Source organism: Chaetodon auriga, chromosome 6 (assembly GCF_051107435.1).
Source record: "Chaetodon auriga isolate fChaAug3 chromosome 6, fChaAug3.hap1, whole genome shotgun sequence".
Lineage (NCBI taxonomy): Eukaryota > Metazoa > Chordata > Actinopteri > Chaetodontiformes > Chaetodontidae > Chaetodon > Chaetodon auriga.
In genome coordinates, this window is record NC_135079.1 from 1,630,046 (window position 1) to 1,643,341 (window position 13,296).

At 42.9% G+C, this 13,296-nt stretch overlaps 2 protein-coding genes across 2 annotated transcripts; both read left to right on the forward strand.

The window, feature by feature from the left end:
* Positions 1 to 490: 490 nt before the first annotated feature.
* LOC143322522 (ferritin light chain) lies at positions 491 to 6,094 on the forward strand. The gene is made up of 3 exons (XM_076733763.1): positions 491 to 803; positions 1,664 to 1,810; positions 4,201 to 6,094. The coding sequence occupies exons 1-3, from the start codon at positions 636 to 638 to the stop codon at positions 4,489 to 4,491; spliced, it is 606 nt and encodes a 201-aa protein (XP_076589878.1). The 5' UTR covers positions 491 to 635; the 3' UTR covers positions 4,492 to 6,094.
* A 1,757-nt stretch (positions 6,095 to 7,851) lies between these two features.
* Positions 7,852 to 11,567, forward strand: myod1 (myogenic differentiation 1). The gene is made up of 3 exons (XM_076733764.1): positions 7,852 to 8,640; positions 9,563 to 9,644; positions 10,228 to 11,567. The coding sequence occupies exons 1-3, from the start codon at positions 8,050 to 8,052 to the stop codon at positions 10,446 to 10,448; spliced, it is 894 nt and encodes a 297-aa protein (XP_076589879.1). The 5' UTR covers positions 7,852 to 8,049; the 3' UTR covers positions 10,449 to 11,567.
* The last annotated feature ends 1,729 nt before the right edge of the window (positions 11,568 to 13,296 follow it).

Consider the following 13,296-nt stretch of genomic DNA (forward strand, 5'->3'; position numbering starts at 1 on the left):
TGTTCTCTTATTACAATTATTAATATTTCACATAGAAAAAGAAGCATTTGGGAAAAATAAAGTCAGATTTGTGTATCAGAACATTTTTCTTCTTTCCTCTCTCAGAAATCATTTGATGACCCCTCAGACTGATCTGGTGACCCTTCAGAGGGGCCTGAACCCCTTCAGACTGCACAACTTTTCTGTGAGTACTTCTACATTGTCGTTTGGTACTTTTATTTATATTCTTGTCTTTTACTCTAACTGTACTGACATTTCTGCTGCAGTGGACCATCAATTCATTAATTCAGGGCTAATTAGGATGTGAGGGTGTGAAAACGTTCAAAGTTGAATGAAATCCACTGAAGGGAAATGTTTTCAATGTGGACTGACTCCACCTCTGCTCCTCACTCAGTCTGCTCTCATGTTCATATGATTTTAATTCTGTTATATAACTTCTGTTGTCTCCGTGGCTGCAGTTCAAACGCACCGGATGAACTTGAGCAGCTGACCGGGAAACAGTTGATCCTTGCAGGCTAAATTTATCCTCTGTTGTCGGTCCAGGTCGGCTGGAACCAGACGCGTTTACCAGTAAGAGCCCGCGGTCATCAGCGGTCCGTCCGTCCCTCTGGATCAGGCTGGTACCGGGCGGAGACATGGCTGAGCCCGCAGGAAAGAGGCTGAAGAGCAGCCTCCCGCTGTGCAGGACGCACCGGAGCTCCGCGGGCAGCCGGGCCAGACTCAACCTGCAGGCCGCCGTGGAGGAGGCTCTGTGCGGGGTGAGCAGCCTGCTGTGGGACGGAGCGTACCGGCTGCAGGCGCTGGTAGGAGACACGAGCATGGAGCCACTGCTGCTGACAGAGAGGAGCTGGACAGGGACAGAACACGGGCTGGGAAGTAACGAAGTAGCTTCATTTACTCAACTACTTGTACTTTTACTTGAGTATTTCAATTTTATGCATCTTTATACTTCTACTCCACTCTCAGAGGTAAATATTGTACTTTTTACTCCTTGACATTTGTCTGACAGCTTTAGTCACTAAAGCACAGGACAGGAAACACTTTACTGCTACCTGAGTACTTTGACATGTAGTACTTTCAGTGCATACTGTTGATAATACTTACTTCTGACAAAGTTGAATAATTTAAAGTCTTTGAGCCTCAAACAGAAACAAAACCATGTGAGAAGAGAATTCAACAACTCACAGATTCTCTCGTGTAAAGTAACTAAAGCTGTCAGGTAAGTGTAAATGTAGGAGCATAGTAGCATAAATGGAAATAATCAAGTACCTTGAAACAGTACTTGAGTAAAAGTACTTTCCATCACTGTCAGTGAGGCAGCAGAACAGAGAGCATTGTTCCCACCAACAGAAGAGATGTTGATGAAGACGATAGAACTCCTCCTTCATCATCATTCTTTCTGTTTTATTCTTTTAAATGAAGAAGGTTTTACATTTATTAAACTGTCTCAGGGGGCAGAAAAGCTGTTTTAATGTGTTCCGTCATCACAGTGTCTGAGGAGGCGCCATGTTTGGTCCAGCCCTGGTTTACGTGTATGAAAGCAGATTTTTAGTCAACAGTTCTCAGTTCTTCCGGCTCTTTAACAGCGTCCTGGTGAGGTCTTCTTCACGGACATCCTCCCTGAGTGTATTTCAGCGTACAGGCTTTGTTTTATCTCCTGCAGGCCAGTGTGTTTGAGCGGGACGACGTCGCTCTGCCCCGTGTCGCTTCGTTCTTCCACCAGGAGGCGCTGAAGCAGGAGCAGGAGGCCGAGGCCATGCTGGGCTACCTGACCGAGAGAGGGGGCAGCTACTGCGGCAAAGACGTGCAGGTGAAACCGACATTTTTCACCTTTATTATCTTTTACTGTTATTCTTTACGACTGTTTTTCGCTTTTATGCTGAAGCACACTGCAAACACAGTATTCAGATCCTTCACTTGTGTCAAAGTTGCAGTAACACAATGTAAAAATACTTTGTCACAAGTAAAAGTCCTGCATTCAAAAACAGATATTATTGGTAAAATGTGATTGTTACGTATGAAAAGTACATGCAGAATTATGCAGAATGGCTCCTTTTACTGACTGTATTATTGTACTTGGAGCTCATTTGAAGTACTTCATATACTGCTCGTATGTACGTATCATATATATAAAGGTTAACATGTTCTGTGTGTAAAATCTTACACTGAAAAGTAACGAGTACTTCCTGCTTTCAGATGAATGGAGTAAAGTAAAAAGTACCATAATTCCCTCTGCAGTAGAGGTAGAAGTACACGCAGTACTCGAGTAGATGCACTTTGTGACTTTCCTTGGCTGTCAGGCAGAAGTCAGCCAGAGGTCACGTTCAAGAGCATTTGTTGTCCGAAGCCCCTCCAGCGTGCGGGGGAGGGCGGCTGAAGGCAGCTCCTCCTGGGTCCTGAGGGGCGTTTGGATGATCCGGTATGAAGACTTGATTTGTGGATCCATTTTGAATCTGAATTTATGATCTGAACTTTATCTGTGAGACAGAGAAGCTTCAGTCTGTAACAGCGTTCTCGTTTTACTCTGCCAGCAGAGCGTTCCCCCCACAGAGGATTTATTTGTCCTCCTGTGCGATCCTTCATTTTGTCAGAGCAGGTGTCTCTCTGTGTTTCTCTTCCCCTCATGGCAGAGATCTCCGTTTGGAACCAAGCTCTTCATTTGGGCGGCCGTTAGCCGCAGCACGGGGGCATGCGGGGGGTTAAGATACCGAGAGGCTGGAGGAGGAGGGAGGGAGGTTAAACCCCTGGAGACCTGCCCCCGGCTCTGGCCTAAAGCCGGTCGGGGTGTACATTTCCCTCCCTGAGTTCCGGAAAATTGGCGAGATTAATGCTGCGGCAGAGGGACGGTGGCGCTGATGGCGTTTCCAGATGGCCGATGGCATCGGCGGCAGTGGCGTTGGCGCGTCACAGCATGGCCTCCGACCGCAGGCCCGGGTTTACGAGTCGTGTAAAATCGTTTCAGGACTGAGGCCGAGGAACAGTCAGCAGCAGTTTGGGAGACCTTGTTATCCGCCTCTCAAGTGGCGTTTACCTCGACGAGGCCGTTAGCGCTCGCTTCAGTTTGACGTGGTTTCTGTGGGTTGAGGGTGATTTTGTTTGTGTACCACTGATGTACTACAATGAACAGGGTCAGCAGCAACCCTAGAGAAGGCCTACCTAACCAATCACGGCCAGTTGAAGTGTATGACAGTAAAACTTCTGTATTCTGTATCACGCCACAGATCAGCGGTTTGGGAAGAGACAACAAGAATGAGAAAATAAAAAAATAGTGATTAAAAGAGCAACGAAATGCTCAAGAACTTTTACAGAAAGTTAGGGCTCAGGGTTGGGGGTTGGGGGTTGGAGAAAGAAAGGGGACACTTCTGTAGTAACTGCATTTCTTTACTGACCGTTTGTTAAGTCATCTCATTTATTTGGAGGGACTCGGTGCTGTATCACCTGATGGTTGAGCTCTTCAGCGAGTGTCTATGTGACTTATTTAGCAGTGGTCTGGACCAGTGCCTGGAGGGTTTGTCCACAGTTGGATATCTGAAGTGATAGATCATTTTAGGTTGGCCTGCTTCTGCTGCTGCCTCCTTCCACCTACACCTGCACCTGATGGCACTCTGACCTCCATCCACTGTAGATAATACAGCGTACCTCATACAGCCCCCCTTCAAAAAGGCTGAACTATCCCTCGTTTATTAAGTAAGTAGGCCAAGTGCATGTTTACTGCTCCAAATATAACGTGGACACAAAAAACCATGAGCACCTCATGAAGGACTTCCATTCTGAGGAAACTCAATCAGTGAGAAACGCAGCTTCAAAAGTGGGTCAAATTAATTTGAGTGCCAAGTTTAAAGGCAGTCTGGCAATCAGCACTGTGATATAAAAGTTTTCTAAGTTATATGAGACACCTGACTCCTGATGAAGCTCTTAAATGAAAAACACGAGTTGAAGTCTGCAATCGTCCCCGAGAGGCTGCCACTAAATGAAAGTGCTGAAGGGAACAACGAACACAGTTACACCTTCCATTAGCGTGCGTCCTTCCTGCCGTTCGGACACAGATCCCATTTTAAAACCAGGTAAAAATGAGGAGCAGAGCGATCTCACCATCCTGCCACTAGCGGGTCAAGTTCTGCTGTTGGTGGCTTTGCTGTAGTTTATTGGTCAGAAAACGAATTACTGCCTCTCATGATGTTTACATGACTTTGTTGTCAGAAGCCGGGCTGCGATGGCGTCTGCGCAGTGTCACCGGCTCTGCAGCTCCTGCTGCTCCAGCTGAAGGAGGAAGTTGGCGTCCTGGTTGAGTTGAACCAGCTGGCTCGCAACAACGGAGACCCGCACGCTGCCAGCGTTGTGACAAGGCACTTCCTGACGCCGCGGATGGACCGCCTCAAACTGTTGGGAGACCTGCTCACCAGCGCCGGCCGGGTGGGCTGCACCAATGACCGAACCGGGGGGTTCGGGGAGTACCTCCTGAACGAGCTGCAGGAAGAGCTGACCAGATGATCGATCAGTCGCAGAAGTCTCGATCGATGAGGACATGATTCACATTTCTGTATGTTTCTACTGACAACAAAAGTTACGTTTCCTCATAATAGACATTAGCGTCATCTCTCCTCCTCCTGTACAGAGATACGTCCAGGACATACCCTGTGCAACCTAGCTTAGCACAAAGATGGGAAGAAGTAAACTGCTAGCTTAGCTCCATGAAAAGAGAAAAAAGACCTTTAAGGAGCCCCACAGTTGTCTGATTTATATTTGCATTTCATGATTGATGCCATCCAGGCTGTGTTTTACCTTAGCTTAGCTAGCTTAGCATAAAGACTTAATGCAGTGAAGTGGAAACTGCTAGCTTAGCTCTATCGAAGAGAAAGAAGGGACCTTAGAACAGCTCGAAAGCTATACATGTTGTATGATTTTTGTTTTCATGTGTTTTCTCTGTTTTGCCAGGAGCTCCACCTTAAGAAAAAAGTACCTCAAACAACTCCAAAGCTATCTTCTACATTTCTCCACAAGTGATCCATTTAATACTTTAATCTGCTCCTCATTGATGTCGCATCTAAAACTGACCGCTAGCTATCAAGTTGTGACCTGTTCAGGTCATTCATGTAGTATGTTTGTGAACAATAGAAAAGTTTTTGTAATTGGAGAAACACTTTTTGATAAACAGGGAAGTGAGAAGAAGGTAAACGCTGTCGAGGCCATGTTTAGAGTAGCTTAGCACGAGACTGAAAGCTTCTCCATCAAAGGAAAAAAATCCACCATCCAACACGCCAACGCCGTCTCATTTACAGTTTGTATCTTGAAAGCGAACAATTACTGAAAGGACTTAACAAATAGCTCCAAGCGCTAACTGCTGTTAGCATCTCGTACAATAAACAAAGTACAGCATGAAATGTTGGACTGAATCCAAAAGCTCATGTCGTGAGTTCCATTTATATTATATTTATCACATTTATATTTTCGTCCTTTGAGGAATTCAAACTAAGTTTTCTAAATGCACAAATCTTTTGGGAGCCCAGCCGATAATTTTTGCATCTACAGACACATTTTGAGTGTTGATGTTCAGTAAGCAGCTCTGTGTGGAACTACAGGAGTGTAGTTTTTGGTGGACTGAATATTTTTTAAAAACTATGAATGTTTCCTAAATGTACACGATGCCAGCTGCTACATGTGTGTATATGTGTGTATTTCTGTTTCCTATCAGTCCTCTGCTTCTCTGTTTGTGAGCTTGTGTATTCCAAAATATAAATGTAGTTTTATATTTATTATTTATTCACTGTGAATTCAGTATTTAATCGTGTGTTCTTGTTTCGTGAGGCGAAGCTCGACAGTGAAGGAGAAGCCATGATGTGTTTAGTAGTTGTATGAAATTGTTTGTTTGCAGATATTTACTGCTGATGTTGTTTTTTTGTGATTCTTTAAGACACAAATTTGGTTTGTTTTGTCATTATCTAATACAGTTTGGAACTTCAGATAATGACTTCCAACATTTGTAAGATACAACAGATTTTTGATCTAAGACTTTGTTTTAAGCTCTGCAAGTTAAGTTTGAAGGTTTGTTCAAAAATCCTGTTAAATCTTTTGAAATAAAGTTAGATTTTTTTTTTCAGCATCAGAAGTCTGGTTTCATATTTGAAAAATGAGATTTGTCAAATGTAGTCAATTTAAAGGCTCATTCAGATTTTAGGTAAATTTACAGATGGAGCATAATTCTAGACTTTGACTTCTCGAGTGAACGTTTTTTTGAAGTTTAAGAGCGTTTCACCGGAGTTTAGAAACATTAAACTTAACAAATCTTTAATAGCAGCAAAAAACATTAACAGCTTGTATTTAGTTGTTGTCGCGGCTTAGTTCCTGTATTAAAAGACCTGTCAATCATTTTTGGAGTGATAGTGATAATCCTTTGAGTGGAGGGTTTGAATATTTCCTCCAACTCTTAAAGCATCCAGAGTCCAGCTTCTAACCATCTGTCACACTTGACTGGCAGAGGTTGATGGGTAGTTAATTCACAGCCTGCAAGACTAAGCTCAGGTCAAACGGGCCCGCGCAGGGCTGCAGACAGGAGGGACAGTGAGCTGCAGGACGCGCTCTGCGGCGCCCTCCAGCTGCAGCTCAGGTGCACTGCAGTGACCACAAACCGCGGCACGTTTTCTGGAAATAATAAATGTGCATTTTGGTGTTTGTGGATGGAGTCGGCGCAGTGAAGACAGCTGGGAGGAGAGGAGGAGGAGGAGGAGGAGGAGGAGGAGGAGGTCAGTGAATCTCCGTCTATAAATAAGCTCAATGACATTTAACTTGATTACTGAGTTCACACTTTCATGCAGTATTTACACTCTTTAAAAACGGTGTCAGTGGACGTGAAATGTGAGCTGTGGAGGCTTTTCTGCGCTTTTTGGACGCGACGCATCTCACGATTAGTTTCACCTCCACGAAATGAAACAAAGACAATTTAAAACTACTTTTTTTTTTCTTTTAGTTATTATTATTATTATTATTATTATTATTATTATTATTATTATTTATTTATTTTTTTAATTTTCACTCATCAGACCTGAAGCCGCTTCAGCTCCACATCAACAAACAGTAGTGAGCAGGTCAAAGGTCAGAAGTCACAGCTGAATGAAAAAACAAATGAATACGACCAGCTGTCTTCAGATTCCTTTGGATTAATTTTGATCACTTTTATCATCTGAACTGCTGAAATAAAAACCAACATGACTCACATTTCTCTTTTTTTTCCACAGTTTTCTGCTTTGATTAAAAAAAAATAAAAAAAATTAATAGATTTAAATAAATGAGAAGTTTCCTTCTTTTTTATTCATCAGACTGGCTTTTATTTGAGCCGTATTTGGAATTTATTGTTTGGGTTTTATTCTATATAATGCCTTTAATGCCTTTAATTCAGCCTCTCTTCTCTTCATTCTTCATTCATTGGGCCTTTAAATCAGATTAGATTACATTTTTCACTTCTCTCGTATTTTTACTCTTTTATCAACTGGTTCCAGGCTGCAAGACGACTTTATTTAAACGCCACACTTCATTGCATGAGAACTCAGTGTGTCTTACATTAAAATACATCAGAATAAAAAGCCTGACGCACAGAAGAACATAAAGAAAATGTAAAAGACAAACGGAGAGAGGGAAATATTCCAGGATTTGTAAACTTCATACTTCTCTGCGGTGTGTGTGTGCAGCAGTATATTATCCTGCTCTTACTGCTCTGTTAGGGGTAATTGTACACTAATTACCGTGAAGCTGTAAACCCCTCCTGCTGCCAAGTGATTGGTCAGGCCTCAATGGTCATCGTCACCCTGACCCCGCCCCCCCCGCGGTCGTCCCAGGTATAAGAGGATCCAGGTCAGCAGCTGAGAGGTCAGAACAGTTTGTGACAGGACTCTACATTCCCCCACATCACTGAAACTGCTCCTGAGTTTCCCTCCTCTCACTTCTCATTTCTTCCTTCCTTCTTTCTTTCTTCTTCTTCTTGTTTTTGGCCTGGAGACGTTTCTGTCTCACTGGATTTCTCCTCCTCCTCCTCTCCTCTGTGTTTGGGACTGAATCATGGAGCTGTCGGATATCTCTTTCCCCATCCCTGCCGCCGATGACTTCTACGACGACCCCTGCTTCAACACCAGCGACATGCACTTCTTTGAGGACCTGGACCCGCGGCTGGTCCATGTGGGCCTACTGAAGCCGGACGACTCCTCCTCTTCATCCTCACCCTCCCCTTCCTCCTCCTCCTCGTCCTCTCCGTCATCCCTGCTGCACCTCCATCACCACGCCGAGGTGGAGGACGACGAGCACGTCCGCGCCCCCAGCGGGCACCACCAGGCGGGCCGCTGCCTGCTCTGGGCCTGCAAGGCCTGCAAGAGGAAGACCACCAACGCGGACAGGCGGAAGGCGGCCACGCTGCGGGAGCGCCGGAGGCTCAGCAAAGTCAACGACGCCTTCGAGACCCTGAAGCGCTGCACGACAGCCAACCCCAACCAGCGGCTGCCCAAGGTGGAGATCCTGCGCAACGCCATCAGCTACATCGAGTCCCTGCAGGCGCTGCTGCGCGGGGGGCAGGACGACGGCTTCTACCCGGTGCTGGAGCACTACAGCGGGGACTCAGACGCCTCCAGCCCCCGCTCCAACTGCTCCGACGGCATGGTGAGTTCAGGGCCTGACAGGTGTGAAGGAGGGGGGTCAGTGGGAGGAGACTGTCTGCGCGCTGTGTTGCGCTTCTGAGCTTCTGCCGTGCGTCTTTACGCGCGGACCAATGTTTCCACTCAACACTCAGAAAACTTTGTAATTGTTTCATTAGATTTTTATTCGTTATGTCAGATTGAATCCATGAAGAGTGCGTTGAACTCATGGTTGACAGTCACTGCTGCTCAAATGTTGAGTTGAACATCTCCACGCGTCATGAAACTTGTCTTTAAATTCTTTGTCTAAATGGATTATTTTCTTTTATTTTCGCGGTTGGTTCTCAGTGATTTTGAGTCTGAAGGCTCAGACCTGCGCTGCGCCTCATCCTGACTTTATAATTCTGTGATTTAGGCTCGAAAGAAAAATGAAAAAACAAAGTTCAAATGCAAAGTTTCCGTTTCTCGTCGTCGTTTGTCGGCGCAGCGGCTGTTACTGAAAACTGAATGTTCGTGTTTAGTCTGATCAGTTCTGTCCTGAATATATAAAAGGGAAATGTTCAGAGAGTCAGTCTGATTTTTACGCGTAAAAGCGCCTCATTCATGGCTGAGCAGAGGAACTGAGATCAAACACGGTTTTTACTTTAACGAACTTTTTTTCTGTCAGTTAATTTTGTGATCAGTTTATTTGATGACAGAATTTCATTTTCGTTGAACTGCAGTGATTCAGACATTTCAGGAAAAAGTCCAAAACATTTCATTTAAAATAGAAAATGATCTTTATCTGTCGTAATTCTGCATTTTTCACTGTGTTGTAAATGTTGGCCTAGTTTGCATTTTTCGTCCGTTTTTTTGGGGGATATTTTCTGACACATTCAGGCTTCTGTTTTCCTCTAAAACTCTAAAAGCTCAGAGGTTCATGGTTTAACTCCTCTTCCTCCCCGCAGACGGACTTCAACGGCCCGACCTGTCAGTCCAACAGAAGAGGAAGTTATGAAAGCAGCTCTTACTTCTCCGAGACTCCAAACGGTGAGAAACCTGTCAGGACTTTAATAAAACCGCCGATTATTAGCTGCTAACAGGCCAATTAGGCAGCTCATTAAGACAAGAAATGACTTTATTCACACCTGGAAGTGAAACAAAGACAGCAGGAGAAAACAGACTAATGAGGCCAATAAAACAATAAAGTCAAACATTTGAGGTGGAGAGAGGAGGCGTTTGGATGAAACAAACACATTTTAAGAAGATTAAAATGAACGCTGTGCTGAAGAAGACCAGACTTCACTGAAAGTATTATTTTAATGTTAAATGATGTCAGTTGTTAAATCTGGACTCATTCAGCTTTTGGCACATTTTACTGAAATAAATGAAATAAATCCGGAGATAAACGCAGCACTTTTATAATAAGGTTCATATTTTTATTTACAGTAAATCCACAATTTATAAATAAAAATCAAACAAATGGATTAAAAAAAAACCTTCAAAACCACAAACATGGGAGACACAAGCAGGAAAATAAAGATGCTTTGTGCTGTGACTTTGTTCTCTCTTGTCTTTCATGTAGAAACGATCATATTTCAGTGGTTAATTGTGCTGTTTTTCGGTCCTGCAGGCGGTCTGAAGAGTGACCGGAGCTCGGTGGTCTCCAGTCTGGACTGTCTGTCCAGCATCGTGGAGCGGATCTCCACAGACAACAGCAGCCTGCTGCCGGCCGCCGACGGCCCTGGGTCCCCGCCAACGGACCCAGCCGGCGAGGCAGCGGCACCGGGGCCCGTCCAGATCCCCTCCCCGACTGCCAGCCAGGACCCCAACCTGATCTATCAAGTCCTATAGACCCTCACAGCTGGGACTTTACCACCCTGTCATAGCGTCCAGTCAGACATCACAGATCCACACACTGAAGCTGAAGTACGGAAGCTCATTCCTGCCAAAAACAAAACAAAAGAATATGAAAGAAGCTTTTTACTGAACGCTCCGCTTTCATCATTGGATGGATTTGATGTTTTATATCAAATTTTATAGATTTTTATAGGTTCTGAGCAAAATCCATGCACTGATGAAGACCATGTGGTACAGCTGAAAGCCCTGGAAACCTTGAGTTAAGAATTTTTTATAACAACAATATTGTATCACAATTTCTACCTTAATCTTAATTCAGTCTTAATTCTGTTGCTTTAAAATAAGCAATAAAAAAATTAAAAGTGCATCAGAGACAAATAATAATTGTTCTAAATCATAATTAGCAGATAGAAAGTCGGAATTGCACGATGGTGAATGAAAAGTTGATTCCCAGACATTTAATTTATCTTCCTGGCAGGAATGATCTTCCATATTTTACCCCCAGATTCCCTTTCCTGCTGTTAGAATAAGAGGAGTAAATTTTAGATCTAGATAAAACCACGGGAATGCTGGGAAATGTGGTTTTTGCGACATTTAAGAGGTTTACTGACAAATAGAGATCAGTTCAGTTCTTGCTGTATTTTTATTTTGTTTTAAGTTATGGAAAAGTATTTTAAGGCTCAGCTGAGTCGTTCAGATGGATTTTTCTTCCTTTCGGTGTTTTATTCTATTTGATGAAGGACGGAGGCCGACACAACTCATCCATTTACATTCCTCCACGTTCGTCCATCTGAAGTCCTAAACGCCCCGGCTGTTCGGTTCCCTCAGGACAGACAGAACTGCAGTAATCCTGCAATATTTCAGAAAGATGCCAATAAAGAAGTAATAAATAACAGCTCAGCCACACAAATACAACTGTGCGAGTATCATGGTGACTTCGGTTCAGACCTCCTTCCTGTCCAAATCAAACTGAAAAAAAAAAAAAAAAAAAATCATTTGCCGTTTTCATCCACTGCAGCGGAGGACCACTTTTATGTTTCTGTACATATGATGTAAATAAGAGCCGATTGTTCCAACTGAAAGTATTAATTATGTATTTAATGTTTCTGTCTGTATGTGCTTTTGTTTGTTGTGAAAATGTTAAACTTTATATTTATACATCTGAAAACTGAGTGAGTCTAATGAAAATAAATGAACCTGCTTATTTATACATAAAAACACGACTCGGCTTTTTCATTTCTTTGTCTTTGATGTAAAACTTGCTCAGAACTAATTGGATTTGATTTATTTTGCTCTTAAGGCCAATGGATAATTAAGATCTTTTATTTTTAATTCAGGATAATGGGAACACATTTCTGTGGGGAAAGCAACAAGAAGGAAACATTTAATATTTTGTAAAATGCAAAAAACTTTTAAATATAAAGTTCATTTTAATTGAACATGAGATATTTAATAACTAGAAACTTTCTAAACATTTAATGGCAGCTATGCATTTTTAAAAGTCAGGCCCGTCTGCTTTAATACACATTATAATTGTTAAATTATGTGTGTTAATTGACTTTTTTTTCATATGTTTAGTATCTTGCTTTTAAAAACAGCAATTTGAGCTTAAACCTTCATTTAAACTGAGTGAAGGAACTGAACAGGTTAATTTTAACATTATTTCATTTAACATTTTGATAATCGTCTCATTAAATCTTAATAAAACACCTTCAGCTCTCAGATCTTTTTCTCTTTGAACACTGTGGATGTAAAAGTGTGATTTTTATTAAACAAGCTGCTGAACAAACGCAGAACGTTCAGCCGGAAGCTCCCTCAAAGAGCAGCAGCGCCATCGTGTGTTTGCTCGGAGAACTGCAGGTTTTTGTGCACAACGTCTGTCAAAGCTTCTGTTCTGATGAAACCAAACGTGAACACAGTTTCACCATATATTCACATGTAATCCTGTTTATTGGACACGAGGCTCCTGTTGAATCACACTTTCAGTGTTTTTACTGATTCTAAAACTTGTTCTAAGGAATTTTTAAACTCGACCCACATGAATATTTTTAGGAACATAAATAAATATTCTCTGTTGAAGTTCTCATCTGAGCTTTTTAAAGCTTTTTCACAGTAGGAAAAACATTTTGTGTCACTGACATTAAGGACTCGATCCTTTCCAAAGTCCCAGTAAACCATGAGAGTAAGTGTGTTTGCATCCAACTAAAAAAACCCAAACAAACCCTGAAAATCCCCAAAATGACAGTGATGGATGGCTTGATAAGCATTTTCTGTGGTTAAAATTTCAGCTCCAGTTGGACAGAAACTTGGCTCATGTGACTGGAAGCTAATATTCACAACACCAGGACCCTGAAACCAGCTGGAATCATTAATCTTATGATTTCTGTCGACGCTCTTCCTCCTGTGACCTGACAGAACGTCTGCAGAGGAAAAGGCCTTTCTGGAGAATCACTGTGGGACGCCTCACTGAGACGCTTCATTCACTAAGAAATCAAGCATCTGTGTTCGTGGACGCCTGAAGTCTGGTCCCACATGAAAGCATCACTGCTCAGTGTTCAGAGGTTTCTGTCACACTGAGCTCTGCTGGGCTTTATAGACCTGCACCTGCACACAGGTGATCACAATCAACAGCCACACCTGTTTCCTGTTCCCTCAATCAGGTGGTTCAAACCTTCATGAAGACATGTGGCACATCAGCCCATGAAGGACCTTTCTGCACCAAACTCTTCCATTACACTTTGTTTTCTCCAGACGTGTATTTTTCCAAAGATAATAATGTAATAATACTCTGAAACTTTCCCCTTATTTTCCCCTTTTCTGTCCACGAGCAGCCTTTCTGTCC